Source organism: Myotis yumanensis, unplaced genomic scaffold, assembly GCF_028538775.1.
Source record: "Myotis yumanensis isolate MYYU_CA2020_CCGP unplaced genomic scaffold, mMyoYum1.0.hap1 SCAF_16, whole genome shotgun sequence".
Classification (NCBI taxonomy): Eukaryota; Metazoa; Chordata; class Mammalia; order Chiroptera; family Vespertilionidae; genus Myotis; species Myotis yumanensis.
Genome location: NW_027223767.1, coordinates 18,106,250 through 18,125,521, shown reverse-complemented (window position 1 = coordinate 18,125,521; position 19,272 = coordinate 18,106,250). Strand labels below are relative to the sequence as shown.

The following is a 19,272-nucleotide window of genomic DNA, read 5'->3' as shown; positions in this document are numbered from 1 at the left end:
AGCAGCAGCTCAGGTACACAAACTATGCAAGGGGCATTGAAAGCAAGACAAATGATGGGTCTGAAGAAAATGCCACATATTGCATAACACACTTTTTTAAAAAGTATTTAAGCAAGTACAAGTTGAGCATATGAGAACTCTATGCTATATAGGTCAACTGACATGGATTTCCCATAGTAAAACTGCGCTCCTTTGTTAGCCAATGTTTACTTTGCTGGACTCTTGATTAAATGCAAAAAAAAAAAAAAAAAATACTCATACACTATCTACTCTCATAGAGCCATGTATTCAGAGTTAGAAAGAAAATCATCATTCTTAATTTATAGTAAAGCCTTGAAGAATAAAATCACCATGATAAGTTTATTTCTGACCAATTGGTTTAGTGGGTGGCATTCAGACTTTACCAGAACACAGCCTAAAGTTCTTCAATTCAATGGCTTAAGCAGTATAACTTCTCTTTTCACCAAGCTTGGATGCAACAGGTTGAGGGGGGAGGAAATCTGTCCCCAAGCTCTGTGTGCAGGCCTCAAATCCCAGAGGTACAAATTTCATTAGGAAACAGGAGTGCTACCTTCAGATTCTTTAGGCTCACTACTGGACAGTAGACAAAGAGGGAGCCAGCCTGGTAGCAGGACATACTGACGACATGCTGACAACTAGTTTCTGGGTCAACACCAATGAAAATGTCACAGGAAACCCATCAAAACACCTATGGCCCAATAGTTAAGACACTTTTCTGTGTCCAAAGTCAGGCCTGTTTGCGGGAACTGCCAACCTTAAACAGAATCTCTGAGAACTTAAATAGCTGGTCGGGTCAGTGGATAGAGCATCGGCCTGCAGACTGAAGGGTCCCAGGTTTGATTCCAGTCAAGGGCACATGCCTGGGTTGCAGGCTCGATCCCCAGTAAGGCGTGCAGGAGGCAGCCAATCAATGATCCTCATCATTGATGTTTTTTTTCTCTCTCTCCCCCTTCCTTTCTGAAATCAATAAAAATACTTTTTTAAAAAAACATAAAAACCTAAACTGCAATAATCCATTTTGGTGGCATGGATCACAAGATCAAATGCCTACATAGGTGATGTTAAGTGAGCAATGTGCGAGTACAGGAGAGTTTTGGGGGCTAGTGACAAACTAAAGAACATAAGCCCCTTTAAAAGGGGGTAGCTGCTACTCAAATCTAGCAAATCATTGCCAGATCTTGATTATTTTGTGATTAGCTACCAACTGACTGAAATTTTAACAAAAAACAAAAGTCCACTATTTATACCACCTGAACCATATCATTAGTCTTATTATCACTAAAAATAAGATAATCAGACGCCTATTAATGCAGTGCAAAATAAAGCACACAGCACCACCTACGAAGTACTCTTGCCAAAAAAGCTGAACCTGATCTAAACAAGTTTCTAGAGCTAACCCTCACTTAAAGGAATATGGGGGAGAGAGGGGCACAACAGGGAGACGGACAAGTCCAGAATGTAAGAATTCTACAGGACAACAAACCTGCTTCTTTAACAAGCTAATGACATGAAATTTTTAAAAGAGATGGCAGGATTATTCTTTTTTTTTTTAAATATATTTTATTGATTTTTCACAGAGAGGAAGGGAGAGGGACAGAGAGCTAAAAACATCGATGAGAGAGAAACATCGACCAGCTGCCTCCTGCACACCCCCACTGGGGATGTGCCGGCAACCAAGGCACATGCCCCTGACCAGAATCGAACCCGGGATCCCCCAGTCCGCAGGCCGACACTCTATCCACTGAGCCAAACCAGCCAGGGCAGCAGGATTATTCTTGATTAAAAGAGACTTAGGCCCTGGCCAGTGTCGCTCAGTTGGTTGAACATTGTTCCATGCATGAGGGGGTCAATGGTTGGATTCCTGCGCTGAGCACATACCCGGGTTTCAGGCTCAATCTCCAGTGGGCGGTGTGCAGGAGGCAGCAGATCAATGTTTCTCTTCACATCAGTGTTTCTCTCTCTCTCACTCTCCTCCCAACCCCTTCCTCTACCTCTAAAATCAATAAAAACATATTTTAAAAATTTTTTAAAGAGATTTAGGAGGCAAAACAATCAAACATAGCATGTAAATCTTGATTTGAACAAAGCCAACTATTTTAAGACATTTGTTAGTCTGGGAAATGAAGATATAGATCAGATACTGAATGACGCCAAGAACAGGCATGGTAATGGCAATGTGGTAAGAAAAAGTCCATTTACGTTTAAAAGGTATCTATTTAAATTTAATGTGTAGCGCTGCAGTGAAGTAATGTGATATCTAGAGTTCACTTTAAAATACTTCAATGGGGGTGGAGAGAAGGGAAAGTTGAAACAAATGTGGAAAAATCTTGATAACTGTTGAATGAGTGGCAAGTATATGAAGGCTCATTACATTACTTCCTCGTACGTGTTTAAATTTTTTCATTATTATATAAAACTCTTCTAGTCAAAAATAGGTCTGAATTTAGAATGTGAGCTATCAGTGTGTGAATTACATACACGTTCATTTTCATTGTTCACTTTGGTCAGAGACAGTAAAAAATGCAAAAATAAGTCTAATAGCTTAAAAGATCATTATAACAAAAATATAAGTATGTAAGTAACAATTACCACCATCAATATATACAAAGTTACAATATGCCACTCATTCTTCTTTACATGCATTACCTCATTTAGTCTACCATTATCACTATTTTAGACATGAGGAAACTAAAGCTCCACCAGGTTAAGGAAAATGCTCCAAATCTCACAGCTAATAACTGATAAAACTAGGACTTGAAATTAGGACTTTCCAAAACCCAAGCTGTTAACCTCTGCCCTATCCTGCCTGGATAAAATTAATGAAAGCTATCAGGTTGCCAGTCTCTTAAGCATGGGTGGGGAACATCTGGCCCTCGGGCCATATAAGGCCGGAGAAAACATTTGGTTTGGTCCTGCCAAAGCATTATGGGTGAGTTAAATGTTTGATCAAATACAGCAGGCTAATTTTTATGTTGATAATTGTGTATGGTCCAAGAATGATGTTAAAATATCCAAATGGCCCTTGACACACAAAAAATTCCCCACCCCTGCTCTAAAAAGATACAATGGACTTACAGATAACTGTTCATGGAAAGATCTCTCAAGTCCGTTAGTAATATTGGGGGGTGAGGTTGGGGGTTTAGGGGAAGCAAAGGTGCCCTGGCTGTGTAGTTCAGTTGGATGGAGTGTCATTCCCAATGCACCAGGATTTTGGGTTCAGGCCCTGGTCAGGGGACATACAAGAATCAGTCAGTGTATGCATAAATAACTGGAACAACAAATCAACGTGTGTTTTTTTCTCTCTCTCTCCAAATTCAATAAATAAAAAATTGAAAAAAAGCAAAGGTAACCCTAGCTGGTTTGGCTCAGTGGATAGAGTGTTAGCTTGCGGACTGAAAGGTTACAGGTTCAATTCTGGTCAAGGGCACATGCCCAGGTTGTGAGCTCAATTCCCCAGTAGGGGGCAGCCAATCAATCATTCTCATCGTTGATGTTTCTATCTCTTTCCCTCTCCCTTCCTCTCTGAAATCAATCTATATATATAAAACCCTAATATGCAAATAGATCGAATGGCAGAACCGAACAACCGGTGGCTATGATGTGCGCTGACCACCAGCCACCATAGGGCGCACATGGAACATGGTGGGCGTTGGTAGCAGGCGGCAGAGCGTGGAACATGATGGGCGTAGGCCGTGGCAGGATGGTAGAGTAGGTGAGTGGGGGAGCCAGACCAAGGCGGGGCGCCAGTCGCTGTCATCAGGGCGAGCCTCTGGTGGTTACTGAAAATTCTTTACTCCCACGTGCCGCAGTCCAGCCCAGTGCTCACACCTGCTGCCAGCGCCAGAGCCACCACTTGCACCTGCTGCTGGCACCTGGCACCGGCCCTGATTGCTCGGCACCGTCAGCAAGTGCAAGCGGTGGCTGCCAGCCCCAATCGCCCCTTAGGGCTTTTCCACCTCTCCCTGCTCCTGAGGGGCGATTGGGGCCAGCAGCCGTCTCTCGCACCCGCTGCTGGCGACGGCCCCGCTCGCACCCACTGCCAGCGCCCGGCACTGGTCCCAATTGCTCAGCGCCGTCAGCGGGTGTGAGTGGCGCTGCCAGCCCCAAGGGCTTCTCCACCTCCCCCTGCTCCTGAGGGGAGATTGAGGCAGCAGCCGCTGCTCGCACCCTCTGACAGCGCCAGTCCCACTCACACCCGCTGCTGGTGCCAGCCCCAATTGCTCCACACCGTCAGCGGGTGCAAGTGAGGCCGGCGCCATCAGCGCCTGGGAACGGCGGTGACAGCAGTGGGGCTGCCAGGAGACAGGGGGTCGGGGGCCGCAGCAGGAGGGGCCGGGTGTGGGCACGGAGGATGGGCCGAGACCCGCCCCTGTGCCCACCACAGCCTCACTGCGCACAGTTTCTTTCAAGGTGCACGAATTCGTGCACTGGGCCCCTAGTATTAAATAAGCTGTCTTTAAACAAAACACATACATAAAACAAGGTTGTATAGTGATGAAATTCTTATAACCAGAGGCTCACAGGAAGTTTACCTGTACTTTCCTTAGGAGCAATGGTTCAGTATTCACTAATTTAGTGTCTGTGGCACCTTAATAGAACATATTAAGTGCTGCAAATAACAATAATTAACTGTATACTGAAACATTCTGTTTATGGAGCCATTAGAGGCCCGGTGCACAGCTTCTTTCGGGGGGAGGGGGTCCCTAGCCTGGTCTGCGCCCTCTCACAACCTGGGACTCCTCAGGGGATGTCCAACTACTGGTTTAAGCCTAGTTGGTAGTGTAAGAGTTTAAATGGGTGTCTCAATAGTTTAAGAAGATGCCACTTACAGTTGAGGTTGGCAGTCCTTCCCCAGGTTGCATGCTCAACCCAAACTGCATCTCAAGGCTGAAAACCAACAACCCACAAGCTTTCCTCCTGTAGGCATTCAAATTCAGAGAGATTCAAAGCCCATGCTTGGCAGAGAGATAACAGACTAGTTGGGTTTTACTATCATTACTAACAACCATCTGAAGCCAAACTTTCTGTTACTTATTCAAAGATCTCAATTTTAGTAGTTTATGCTAGAAACTCTATAGGAGTTGTCAAAGGAACAATTCCTATTAAGGCTAATCACCCAAAAAGGACAACTAAAATGAGCAAATAATGAAAAGCATATATTTAAATTACATACCAGTTAAGTAAATGATATACATCTTCATGATGGAATATCATGTAGCCATATTAAGGAAATATTAAGAAAAGATATTCTTAGACAGTGGAAATATAGTATCTGCTATCCTGCTTGTTTTGAAAATGTGAATTCATGCCACTGTGATCAACGTATTAGGGAACAATATGACCATAACACAAATTTTACATTTGCTTTTGTGTGATGTTGCTCATGAGAAACACCAGATAAACACAGAAAACTGCACCCAACTGAACTAAGCTGCATAGGAATACACAAACAGCTATCGCAGTTCACCACATGAACTCATGTTATGAGCCACACCTATCCACATCTGGTGTTACACCTGCCCATCTAATATCAGATAACCCTCCTTCCTTCATTTCACAATAATTCAGAAGCTGCAATCCTTCTGAAGCCCACTTCTATAGGAAACTTCCTACCTTTTTCAAGGTAGTATTTACATTATTTCTTAACCAATAAATGTATAAAATTGTACAACTGTTTTATTAGATTCATATCTTTTTTTTTTTAATATCACTGCAGAAGTTCTTGAGTGTCGTTTCCCTAACCCCATTTTCCTCATAAGCTCTGTGGTTTTTATTGTGTGATTTTGTATAGTGCAGTGATTTTTAGAAATGTGTTACATTACAGAAATAACTATTATGTCCAATTGATAATTTAAAAAAGCAAACTGCAGATTAGTATATATAGTATAATCCCATTTTATTAAAAACATATATTTCATGTGTCTACAGATATGTATGCATACTCATCAATGCTTACAAAAAGGTCTGGAAGAACCTCCTGCAAATAGGTAATAGTGTGGGATCTCTGAAGGCAAGAATATGAGAGACTGTCACTTTAAACTTTAAGTATATTTTTGTTTGATTTAGATACAATGAATTGGGATTACTTCTGCAATTTAAAAAATTCCTTTTAAAAAACAAACAATATTTCCAATACTAGAAGTACAGAAAAGAGTGATCATTACTCCATTTGATTATATCATCCCCCTCCTTAACACGTTAAGCGCCCAGTCAGTCACCGGGTGACTGACACTATACTTTCCATCTAGAAGACAAAACAGGCTGGGTGCTTAACATATTAAAATTCTCAATACTTGAATGCAAAGTTCTCAATATTTATGAAGGATCTGGCCCCTCCTACCTTCTCCAGCTTCATCCCTCACTGTTCTTCCCCTCATTTATATATTCAATTAAAATTTATTTAGAATCTTCCATATGCAGGCACTGGGGATAAAGCAGTGAAAATTAGATACAAACCCCTCTCATATAACTTAGAATCTAGCAAGGGAGAGACTTTAACCAATAACAAAACTGTACTTAAAATTGCTTAAAAGAAATGTGACATTAAAAAGGGAAAACAGGCAGGCTCAGGGATCGGGAAAAGCCTCCCTGGAAATGGAAGTGATACTTATGCTGAGGATTTAGGATACGTTAAGAATGGGACTGATAAAAAGAGAAGAGCATTGCAGACAGAATGTGCAACAGCCAAAGGGCCAAAAGAGAGCTTGGGCCCTTCAAGGAAGAAGTCAGTATGGCTGGAGAAGAAAAAAAAAGGAAGAGAGGTATAACATAAGGTTAGAAACAGCAGAAGCTAAATTATGTGGGGCCCATAGAACGTGCAAAGAATTTTGCACCTAATTCTAAGAGCAAACAGATACAATTAAAGGCTTTCAAGAAGGGAAATGACATGATCAGAAATGTGCATTCGGAAGCTCATTTGGGTTACTGTCTAAAAAGAAAGGCCTAAGTAGGGCCAGGAATAAATGTGGAAATGACACTAGGAACTTCTTTCAATAGCCTGTGGATTACTAAAATGATAGCCTGGACTAGGATGGTGGGAGTGGAAACAGAGAACATTAAATGGATTCAAAATTCTGATAGGAGGTACATTCAACAGCTCTTGGTATTGACTGGATGTGGGGATACAGGAAAGGAAGGGATAAAGAATGACTCAAGTCTCTAGCAACAGCACTTCTCACATCCTAGCCTCCAGCCATACTGAACTACTTGCAGTTCCCTAAGCCGTCGTGCCTCTTTCAAGCCTCAGAGTGGAAATGCCCTTACATCATCCTTCAGCTGCAAAATGCTTCCTCATCCCAGCCTTCCCTAACCATGCCCAGATTAGGTGCTCTAATTGCATGCTCCTGCAGCTTCTCACACTTGCCTGTATCATAGCACTTGGCACACTGCATTATAATCATACTAGAGGCCTGTTGCACGAAATTCGTGTGAGGGGGAGGAGGAAGGGTGTCCCTCAGCCTGGCCTGTGCCCTCTCACAGTCCCTCAGGGGATGTCCGCCTGCTGGCGAGGAATCTCTCACCCTCTTTCAGGTTAAACCCTTCACTTGTGCTCTGAACCCTACTTCCTTCCCATCCTCTGCAAGGACCTCTCCCTACCATCTATTTCCTTTCCTTCTGAGATCTTTAATCTTTTTATCATTGTTTTCTCCTCAAGCAACTGAATCAACTCTCATCTATAAAAAGGTATCTTTGCCTGACCAGCATGGCTCAGTGGTTGGGTGTCAACTCATGAACCAGGAGGTCAGTTTGATTCCTGGTTTCGGACTCAATCCCCAGTGGGTGGTGTGCAGTAGGCAGCTGATCAATGATTCTCATCATTGATGTTTCTATCTCTCTCCCTCTCCCTTCCTCTCTCTGGGATCGAAAAAGCTTTTTTTTTTTAAAGATACTTTCAAATATCTTTATCTCTGACCTAAACTACTCTCCTTAGCTTCAGACATCTGTTAGCCTCTAAAACTCTCTACTTCAATGTCCTACAGAAATTCCAACATGCCCAAAACTAAACTTAGGCTCTTTCTCCTAAAACCAACTCCACTAAAACCAACTTTATTCCCTGTCTCAGAGAAAGGACCATCATTCACCCAGTTTCTAAGCCAGAACATCAGGTGCTACTTTTATTTTATTTTAAGTTTTTTTAAATTGATTTTTAGAGAGAGGGGAAGGGAGAGGGATAGAGAAATAGAAACACTGATGAGAGAGAAGCATCATCCATCGGCTGTCTCCTGCACACCCCCTACTGGAGACTGAGCCCGCAACCCTGGCATGTGCCACACCAGGAATCAAACCAGTGACCTCTTGGTTCTTGGGTCAATGCTCAACCACTGAGCCACACCAACTGGGCCAGGTGCTACTTTTAACTCCCTCTTCTCCCCTAGCTTCTCATGTCATTCAGCTAATAAAGACCAGTGCTCACCTTTGGATTCTACCTCCTTAATATACCTCATATCTACTCACATCTCCCCATCTCCAATGCCATTTCCTGGTTCAGATCCTTTCCACATGTTGGATTATTATAGCATCCTCCTACTATTCTTATTTCTAATCTTACTCTTCAACAAATTTTCACAAGCAACCAGAGTTATATTTCTAAAATACGTATCTGACATGTTATTTCCCTACTTAAAGCATTCAATAGCTAGCTCTCTACTACCTTTAAGATAAAGGTCAAATATTTACTGCATGATCCTTCAAGATCTGGTCCCAGCTTACGCCACCACCCACTCTACTATGAATTTTATCCTTAAGGCACAATGAACTACTATGCTCTCTCCCCCTTGCTTCACCAAAATCCCATACAGAATCCTAAAGCATCATAATGATGGCTTAAACCCAAAGCAACAAAAAATTCTTATCCCATACTAAGTAAATATTCATTTAAAATAATTACTTTTACTAAATTCTATAGTACCACATAGTGGTGAGAGAGGGAAGCGCATAACAGAGATAAAGGAAGTGTGGTGAGGTAACTGTACAGTGCCTCATAGTGGTGTGTACCAGGACACCCACACTTAGTTAGCTCATCTTGCTGATTATATCCCTCCAGGAACTTACATCACTGGGGCTCAGGCTGCCCAGCCCATTCTCCTGCTCAGAATCCTTCCCAGACTCAGTGCCCTGAGAGGACCGGGGATTGGATGGATGAATCCAGATCTCCAGGCGAGTAGTGTCATCTCCAACATGCCGGAAAGTAGATTTCTTTCCTTTCCGCCACTGGTCAGGGTTCAGTTCCGATTCCTCGTGTTGCTTTTTTTCCATTTGTTCTGCCTATACAGCATACAAACATACAAGCTCAGACTCTTCTGGGATTCAGTTAATAAAGACATGTGCTCACCTCATCTGAGTATGTTGACCAAGAACTATAAAAAGTAAAAATTTTGCCATAATTCCAAAACAGCACAGCTTTTAAAAAAAAAGGGGGGGAGGGGGGAGGGCAGAGTACCATCTGCTTTGTCACATAAAAGTTACTGATTCTATAAACTAGATGCTATGGAACATGCACATTCAAGGACCCCCGAGAGTTCTTCTAAAGATGAGTTTGGTTCTGCATAGGGACTGACTCCCATCAGCACAGCCCCCTTGAGCAACTTTTTAGTCATTCCCTTAAGAACACAGAGGCACTAAGAGAAACATATTCTCCTAGGAAGGAATGATCCTGCCTGCATCCCCACTCACCTTTCGTTTGGTCTCTTCAAACAAGCTCATGAGACTCTCCTTGGCAGTCAGGATAGGGTTGCTGGCAGCTAAACTGCGCATATAGTAATACACAGCATCAAGCTTCCTCCTCTGTGGAAAGAGGCCAGAGACACTGAGTCAACCAAGTTCTTTTCTGAGTCCAGCCTAAATCACCTGACCCAAGAAACCCTAATATCTCACCCAAACTGTGCCCCAAGCTATAATTCCAGTAAGCAAATGAGAATGTTATCCATGGAAGAAGCCATGGCAATTACATCAGAAAGTTCTCTTCTTGCGCAATATCTTATATGCAGAGGTACTCTAAGAGCCAAGTACTCATAAGGGGGGGGGAAATAAGGAGCTCATAAAATATAAAAGTCAATTATGCTTTGTTTTTTAAATAAAAAATGTTCAACTCACCTAATAATTTATTTATTGTTTTTTAAAAATTATTAATAATAATGGCAATATCGATTAAGCATAACTAAATATGAGGCAAGTGATCAGCACTTCATAGATATTATCTCAAAACCTAAGGATACTGCCACATATTATTATTCCCACTTTAGAAATGAGGAAATGGGAACTCTCCTCAAATACTGAAAAGAATTATCATATGACCTAAAAATTCCACTTCTGGATATATACCTAAAAGAATTGAAAGCAGGATCTTGAATAGGTATTTATACACTCATGTTCATAGCAGCATTATTCACAATGCCCAAAAGGTTGAAGTGTCCATTAAGAGATGAATAAACAAAATGTGGTATATACATACAACTGAATATTATTTGGCCTTAAGGAGGAAATTCTAATACAAGCTATAACATGAATGAACCTTGAAGATATAATGCTAAGTGAAATAAATCAGTCACAAAAAGATAAATACTATATGATTCCACTTATATAAGGTACTGAGTGTGGACAAATTCATAGAAACAGAAAGTAGAAGAGTAGTTGCCAGTGGCTGGAAGGAAGGGAGAGTGGGGAGTAGCTGCTTCATGGGTATAGAGTTCCAGTTTTGTAAGATGAGGAGAGTTCTGAAAATCGTTTGAACAACAATGTGAGTGTACTTAATATTACTCAACAGTACACTTAAAAATGGTAAGATGGCCCTGGTCAGTGGCTCAATGGTTAGAGCATCAGACCACACACCAAAAGGTCACGGATTTGATTCCCAGTCAAGTGCACATACCTGGGTTGAAGGTTCGATCCCTGACCCCGGTCGGGGTGCATGTGGGAGGCAACCAATTGATGTGTCTCTGTCACATCAATATTTTCTCTGTCTTCCCGCCCCTCTCCTTCCCTTCCACTCTCTTTCTTTAAAAAAAAAGACATATCAAGCCAGGAAAATAAACCTAAATTCATATTGGTAAGTGAAATAAGCCAATCTGAAAAGATAATATCCTGTATGGTTCCAATTATGTGGAATTCTGGAAAAGGCAAAACTAGAGAGACAGTAAAAATATCAGTGATTGTCAGAGGTTCAGGGGATGCAAGAGAGACAACAAGTGGAGGGTGGAGCACGGGCTATTTTTAGTGCAATGAAACTACTCTGTATGATACTATAATGGTAGATACATGTCACTAATCATTTATTTGTTCAAACCCATAGAAAGTACAGCAGTTAAAGTGAACCTTAATGTAAACTATGGACTTTAGTTAATAATAATGTATCAATACTGGCTCATCAATTATAACAAATATAGTACACTTATGTAAGATGTTAAGAATAGGGAAAATTGAGGGGGAAGAGAACGTTGAGAGAATATATGGGAACTCTGTACTTTTTGCTCAATTTTTCTATAAAGTTAAACTGACCAAAAGAAATAAAAATAAAAGCTATTAAAAAAAAAATCCCCAAGTTGGGGAAGGAGTAAAGTCACAATAAGATATTACTTCACACCGCCCAGCCAGCGTGGCTCACTGATTGAACATCAACCTATGAACCTGGTGGTCATGGTTAGGTTCCTGGAGGGTGTGCAGGAGGCAGATGATTGATGATACTCTCTCATCACTGATGTTTCTCTCTCTCTCTCTCTCTTTCTCTCTCTCCCTTCCTCTCTGAAATCAATTTTTTTAAAAAGATATTACTTCACACCTAACAGGGTGGTCATATTCAAAAAAAGAAAGAAAAATAACAAATGCTGGCAAGATTGTGGAGAAATCAGAACCCTGGTACATTGCTGGTGAGAATGTAAAAGGGTACAGCTGCTATGAAAAACAGTTAAACATAGAATTACCATATGACCCAGCAATTCCATTCCTAGGTACAGACCCAAAAGAACAGAAAACAGATATTGAAACAAACACTTCACAAAAAATACTGTTTACAATAGCTAAAAGGTGGAGACAATCAAAATGTCCAACTGATGAATGAATAGTAAAAACGTTGAATGAATAAAAGTGTGTTATATCCATACAATGGATATTATTCATCCATAAAAATTAAGTATTGATACGTTGCAACATGGTCAAAAACTTGATGATAAATGAAAGAAGCCAGATATAAAAGGTCATGTGCTGTATGATTCCACTTACATGAAACATCCAGAATAGGTAAATCCAGGGACAGAAAGCAGACTAGTCGTTGCCAGAGGCTGGGGCTTGGGAGGCATGGGGAGGAATGGATATGGAGTTTTCTTATATGGTAATGAAAATGTTTTGGAACTAGACAGAGTTAGTGATTGCACAATGCTGTTAATGTACTAAATGCCACTGGATTGACAAAAAATTATTTACAAATATCTGTAAATGATTTTATGTTATATTAATTTTACTGCAATTTTTAAAGCCATTGAGGAAAGATTATATTTTCTAATTAACAAGAAACATAGCAATTCATTCAATAATTACAAAGAAGAAAAACTAGAAAAGGAGACAAGAAATGAGAAAGAAGGAAAAACAGAAGATAGATTAGAAAGGAGAAAAATAAAGCCACAAAGGGGCGTGAAAAAAACACAGATCACAAAGAGAACAAGGCATGCTCTCACTTTTGGGAGATGCCTGAGCCTTTCCTGTGCCCCTTTGTCGGGGGGGGGGGGGGGGGGGGGGGGGATGGGGATGGGAGGGGGTAGTGTTACCTTGCCTTGCCCTCTCCTAAGTTCGAGGGCCTTTCTTTTGCTTCGGTAACTTATACCCTGAACCTACGCAGCCTAGCTAGCTCAGTTCTACTACCTCTGAAACTTTCTAAATAAACTTTCTCTTATAATTTGAGTTCTTGGCTCTGAAATCTTTCTTTGCTCATCTCAAGAACCAAGGTCCAATTTCACCACCGGTAACACTTCCAAAGAAGTATCTATCTTCAGACCTTCCACCACTGCCTGGAAATGACCTCACTCAAATGAAGACAGAGTTCCTTGGACTGTGCTCAAGCCCCCCATAAAAGCCCCGCTGAAAGAAAAAACAAAGAAATAAACAAACAAAAACAACAAAGAGAACAGGACGGAGGTAAAAAGTGAAGAGAGATTTGATCTATTCTGAAGGAAGTGTATCAGTAAACCACATTACTTAATCAATAATTTCAATCCATAATTATTAGGCATTTCTTTGAATCTTTTGTGAAATAAAGGGGAATAAAAATTACTAACTCAAACATTATTTGGGCAATGAATTTTACAGCATTAAGAAAACTCTCCCTGATAATGATCTTGTTAGCTGCTTCTTATACTAGAACCTTTGGTACCTACCATTGGTCCCCACCCTTTCTCCTTCCTTCAGCTTCCTCACTAGGAGCTCTGTCAGATCCCAAGGTTCTCTGTTAGAGCCACACTTAGAAGAGTTTGGTAAGATCCAGAGAGGTATGATTTGGCATTTACTGTCTTTCTGCTAAGGAGACTCCTTAGGTGAAAAGCTAAGAGGAATAAGTGAATGATCTAAAGAAAGGAAACAAGGATCTGAATACTTGGGGCTAGTTGAGGACTTTAAGAGGGAAAGGGAAAGAGAGCTTTATTTTCCAGAAATAAGTAACCTAGTTCAACGAGATAGGGAAGGGAAGCAAGGCAAGATTCAGAGCAGAAGCCTTGGTCAAAAACAGAGTGCTTTGGCTGGAGCATGAGCATTCCCCAGGGAACTTAATTGCAGTGAAAGTGGATGAAGTATAGATCCCTGACAACTTATCTCTAAAAGTAACAGTAACAAAAGGAGCTTGAGGATGGAAGACATAAGGGAATATATTTTGTATTCTAGCTGAATAGATGAAATCTAGCTCCAGAAGCTGATGCTGTCAAAATCTGTATTTCTAAGATACTGCCTGCAAAATTCTTCCCCTCTCCACAGGATTTCTTACCGTATACACTGCCAGCAGAGCCAGCTGGTTATAGGGGCGCCCATTCTTGGGAGCAATGTGCTGGGCCTTCAGGTACCAACTGAAATAAAAAAAACAGTTTTAAAAATTCTAGTCCCATATCAACCCTTTCCCAATTCATCACATGATAGTCCTTACTACTTAAGACATAAGCTGGATTGTTAGATGTAACCCTGAAGTGGTAAAGTCTGACTAAAGAGACCAAAAAGGACACCTGAAGGACATCCGTATAGAAGCTCAGGCAACTCATTGCTCTTAATAGGGCTTAGCTTAAAGCCATACAGGGAGAGAAGCAAATGAACAAGAGGCAAAAGTACCTGCGTGCTTTCCCGTAGTTTGTTGTGTCATTGGCTTGTTCCCGATACCTAGCAATATCTCCTTGACAAATCATACATCGCTGGGCACTGATCAAGGCATATTTTACCTTCAGGAAAAACAATCAGTTAATAGCATACCCAAGAAACTCTAACTTCAACCCCAAAGTACAGGGACGGGGCCAAAATGACAGAGCAGCATCAAGGCACTAGTAGTCCTCAACAAAGTAAAAAGTTTTTAAGTTTAACCTTGACTAGCAAAAAGAAAATAGCCAACAGTGTGATAAAAAAAATTTACTGAGAAAGAGTAACAGAAGGGAGAGGGGCCATTTTTTTTTTTAATCCTCACCCAAGGATTTGTTTTTATTAATTTCAGAGAGAGGAGAAGGGAGAAGGGAGAAGAGAGAGGCAAAGGGAGGCAAGCACATCAATGTGAGAGAGAAACATAGATTGGCTGCCTCCCATACACGCCCTGACTAAGGATCAAACCTGAAACCTAGGTATGTGCCCTGACCGGAAATTGAGCCTGCAACCCTTTGGTGTATGGGATGATACTCCAACAAACTAAGCCACCTAGCAAGGGCGAGAGGGGCTCATTCTTATTTCAAGTCCCAGGCAAATGGAAGAAAATATTCTGAAACTAAGAGTCAGGAGGCCTGACTCTCCATGTAATAGTTGTGTGATCTTAAGTAGGTCTTTGGGACTCAGTTTCTTCATTTGAATGTAAAAAACACCTATTCAATAGGGTAATTGAAGGAAATAAATATAAAATACTTCACAAATTTTAAAGTGATATACAGACCCTGGTTGGATAACTTATTTGGTTAGAGTGTCATCCCAATATGCCAAGGTTGTGGGTTCAATCCCCAGTCAGGGCACATACAAGAATCAACCCAGGAATGCATAAATAAGTGGGACAACAAAAATTGATGTTTAACCCCAGTTTGATTCCTGGTCAGGGAACATGCCTCGATCCCCAGTAGGGGGCGTTCAGGAGGCAGGCAATCAATGATTCTCATCATTTATGTTTGTATCTCTCCCTCTTCCTTCCTCTCTGAAATCAATAAAAATATTTTCTTAATTTTTTGATGTTTCTCTCTCTCTCAAATCAATAAATAAAAAAATAAAGTGATATACAAATATTAAGACAATTACTTACTGTTCTCTTTCTCTCCTCAAACTGTTAATATCACCACATTGTGTTACTGCATTACATCCCCTTTGCAAAATAACAGTTCCCTAAACAGTAAGTTACCCTTTACCAAATGTGCCAGGACTGTGTAGTTACATACATACTAGAGGCCTAGTGCACAAAATTTGTGCACTCGGGCGGGGACTCAGCCTGGCCTGTGCCCTCTCGCAGTCCCGCAGTCCAGGAGCCCTCGGGGGATGTCTGACTGATGGCATAGAGAGCAGGCCTAAGCCATCAGTAGGACATCTTTAGTGTTGCCGCGGAAGCGGGAGAGGCTCCCGCCACCACCACTGCGCTCCCCAGCTGTGAGCCCAGCTTCTGGCTGAACAGAACTCCCCCTGTGGGAGCACACTGACCACTGGGCGGCAGCTCCTGCGTTGAGTGTCTGCCCCCTAGTGATCACTGTGTGTCATAGCAACCAGTCATTCTGCTGCTCAGTCGATTTGCATATTAGCCTTTTATTATATAGGAGGACTAGAGACCTGGTGCACGAATTCATGCATGGGTGGGGTCCCTCAGCCTGGCCGGCGATTGGGGCCAATCAGGGCCGCAGGAGGTTGGCAGGGGGAGGGGCCGCAAGAGATTGGCTGTGGGTGCGCACTGACCACCAGGGGGCAGCTCCCTCTGGTGGTCAGTGCACATCATACCAACCAGTTGACTGGTCGTTCGGTCGCTTAGGCTTTTATAGATAGATAGATAGATAGATAGATGATAGATAGATATGTGTGTGTGTGTGTGTGTGTGTATGTATGTATATTACAACAGAGTAAACCCTCAGCAATCCTAAGACATGTGCCCAACCTAAAAACCTCCCTGAGGAACATCACTTCATAACATGTAATTCCACTCCACCCCACACATAAGAAATTACGGTGTCCCTGAACAAAGAACAAAGCTTCAAGGACAAGTACATAATGAACCCTCAGGAAGGCTCATTTACTAGCTAAGTAACTAGCTCCTGCACACCAGCCTCCTAACACATAACTCAAACATGTGCCTCAGCGAAGTTATATATCACTGTCATCCACCTTCAGAGTCCTGACTATCCTACACATTATATGAATGAACACTAAAAACCCTTGGTATTTAACTGATTAAGCACCAAGAAAACTAGTTATGTCTCTATACTACAGCCACTTTGCCATCTCAATGAGGGGAAGAAAAAAAACTGCCAAAGGATCTCCACTATCCTCACAATGAAATCCTAGATGATCAAGCCTCTGCTCATTTATTCAGCACCATTACCCCCCTTATTCTCTGTGCCATATCAAACTAGACTTCTCAGTCCCACTAACACACCATGCTCTTTCCCACTTCAGGACCTTCACATATATTATTCCCTCTCTCTAGAATGTTGTAGTTCTTGAATCTTCACATACCCCTTCACCTAGCTAATGTCTCAGGTTTTTAGCCTCAGCTTAACTGTGACTTCCTCAGTCCTCCATGATCCTCTAAGCCAACGGTTCTCAACCTGGGGGTCGAACGACCCTTTCACAGAGGTCTCCTAAGACCATTGGAAAACACATATATAATTACATATTGTTTTTGTGATTAATCACTGTGCTTTAATTATGTTCAATTTGTAACAATGAAAATACATCCTGCATATCAGATATTTACATTACGATTCATAACAATAGCAAAATTACAGTTACGAAGTAGCAACGAAAATAATTTTATGTTTGGGGGTCACCACAACATGAGGAACTATATTAAGGGTCACGGCATTAGGAAGGTTGAGAACCACTGCTCTAAGCCTTTTATAGTGAATACCACCCCCCCCACCCCACACACACACACACACACACACACACACACACACACAAAATCCTTTGCAGAAGTCACTGCATCTGCAATTACTAATCCAACATCTGCACTCACCCCTAATCAAACTCTAAACTTTAAGAGCTGGGATCATGGCTTTCTTGTTTCACAATGAATTAATTGTGTGTGCCTAGAATGGCACCTGGCATGTAGGAGGGACTCAAATACTTGCCGATAATAGAGCTTACGCATAGTAATTCATCAGAAGGAGCAGAAAGGCAAGAAGAAGCCGTTACTCCATAAATCGCACCCCTTTCTCTAATGAATCTTTTAACCTCTTCCTTTTCCCCTGGCCCTTTCTTCTCTACACATAAATATGCTCAAGTTTCTCACAGCTTAAAAAGAAACAAAGTTCTCTTGAGACTATGTTCTCTTTTAATACTATCTCCCCTCCTTGCCTTCATAGGCAAGACTCTTAAAAAAAATGGTCTATATTACTCTCATTATATGTACTACCCCACTTCTCATTTACTACAATCTGGCTTCCATCCTCTCCAATTAAAATAACTGGTGGGTGATAAAGTCATCCAATCCAATGAACACTTTTTAGTAATCTTAGTATTTGATGACTCTATAGCACTTCACAATTTTATCCACCACCTTGAAATCTGATAACCGAACTCTCTGTCCAGCCATTCCGTCTCCCAACTTCTGCTTCAATTATCAACTATATATTGATGACTCCTCCATCTATATCACCAGCCCACCTCTTTGTCCTGAGCTCCAGACTGACCAGAATATTCATTTGTTCATTTTCAAGCTCCTCTACCTAAACATATCCAAAACTGAACTACCCTTTTCCTTTCCACCCACTCTCCTAGGCCACAAACTGGGAGATGATCTAGACTCCTCATGTCTCTAATCTCATCAGTCACACCAAATTATCCAGTAGTCCAAGTCTATTTTCCTTATATTCTTCTAATCTGTTTCCTCTTTTCTACCTCCAATATCTCTACCTTCATTCAGGGCCACAACTTGACTCTCCTACCTCCACTCTTGCCCAAACTCATCTATTTCCCAGAATGACTGGCTGTAAAAACGAATCTATGATATTCATTTGTTAGAAATCAATGTTTCCTCAGTGCTTTCAGAATAAAGTCAAAACTCTTCCAGCAAGATTTTATGATCTATCCCTTTCTACTTCATTAGCTTTATCTCCTGTACAGCCCAATTCCACATCACATACACCAGCATATTGAACTTCTTCCACTTTTCCAACAAGGTTTGATTCTCTCTCACTGTGCCCTGCATTGAAACTGCCCCTCTGCTGTTACTCATGTTTCAAAACTCAACTTGACAGTCTCTATAAAGCCTTCCTTGACCCTATCCATCTAAATCAGATCTACTTCTGCCCAGCCAGTGTGGCTCAGTGGTTGAGCGTCCAACCAAGAACCAGGAAGTTATGGTTTGTTTCCTAGTCAGGGCACATGCTGGGGTTGTGGGCCCAATCCTCAGTAGGGGGCGTGCAGGAGGTAGCCGATCAATGATTCTCTTTCATCATTTATGTTTCTATCACTCTCTCCTTCCCCCTTCCTCTCTCTGAAATCAATAAAAAACATGTTTAATTTTTTAAAAACTTTAAAATAAATAAATAAAAATAAATCAGATCCACTTCCTTCTATGCCCCTTTGACACTGTATATGTACCATTATCATAGTACTTATAACTACAATACAAACAATTTTAAAAAATCAAACACTTAGAGCAGGGGTGGGCAAACTTTTTGACTCGAGGGCCACAATGGGTTCTTAAACTGGACCGGAGGGCCGGAACAAAAGCATGGATGGAGTGTTTGTGTGAACTAATATAAATTCAAAGTAAACATCATTACATAAGAGGGTACGGTCTTTTTTTTTTTTTTAGTTTTATTCATTTCAAACGTAGTTTGCCCGCGGCTGACTTAGAGGCTGAATAGCTTGCTATTAAACAATGATTGGGTTACC

At 41.4% G+C, this 19,272-nt stretch overlaps 1 protein-coding gene across 1 annotated transcript in view; it reads right to left on the bottom strand.

Moving 5' to 3' along the window:
• The window catches only part of SMG6 (SMG6 nonsense mediated mRNA decay factor), a 214,971-nt gene that overhangs the window by 187,205 nt on the left and 8,494 nt on the right, over positions 1-19,272 (bottom strand). The window contains exons 5-8 of the mRNA XM_070394713.1: positions 14,317-14,423; positions 13,982-14,060; positions 9,694-9,804; positions 9,073-9,285 (exon numbers count right to left, since the gene is read on the bottom strand). Coding sequence (XP_070250814.1) covers positions 9,073-9,285; positions 9,694-9,804; positions 13,982-14,060; positions 14,317-14,423 — 510 coding nt within the window. The remainder of the gene's footprint in view (positions 1-9,072; positions 9,286-9,693; positions 9,805-13,981; positions 14,061-14,316; positions 14,424-19,272) is intronic.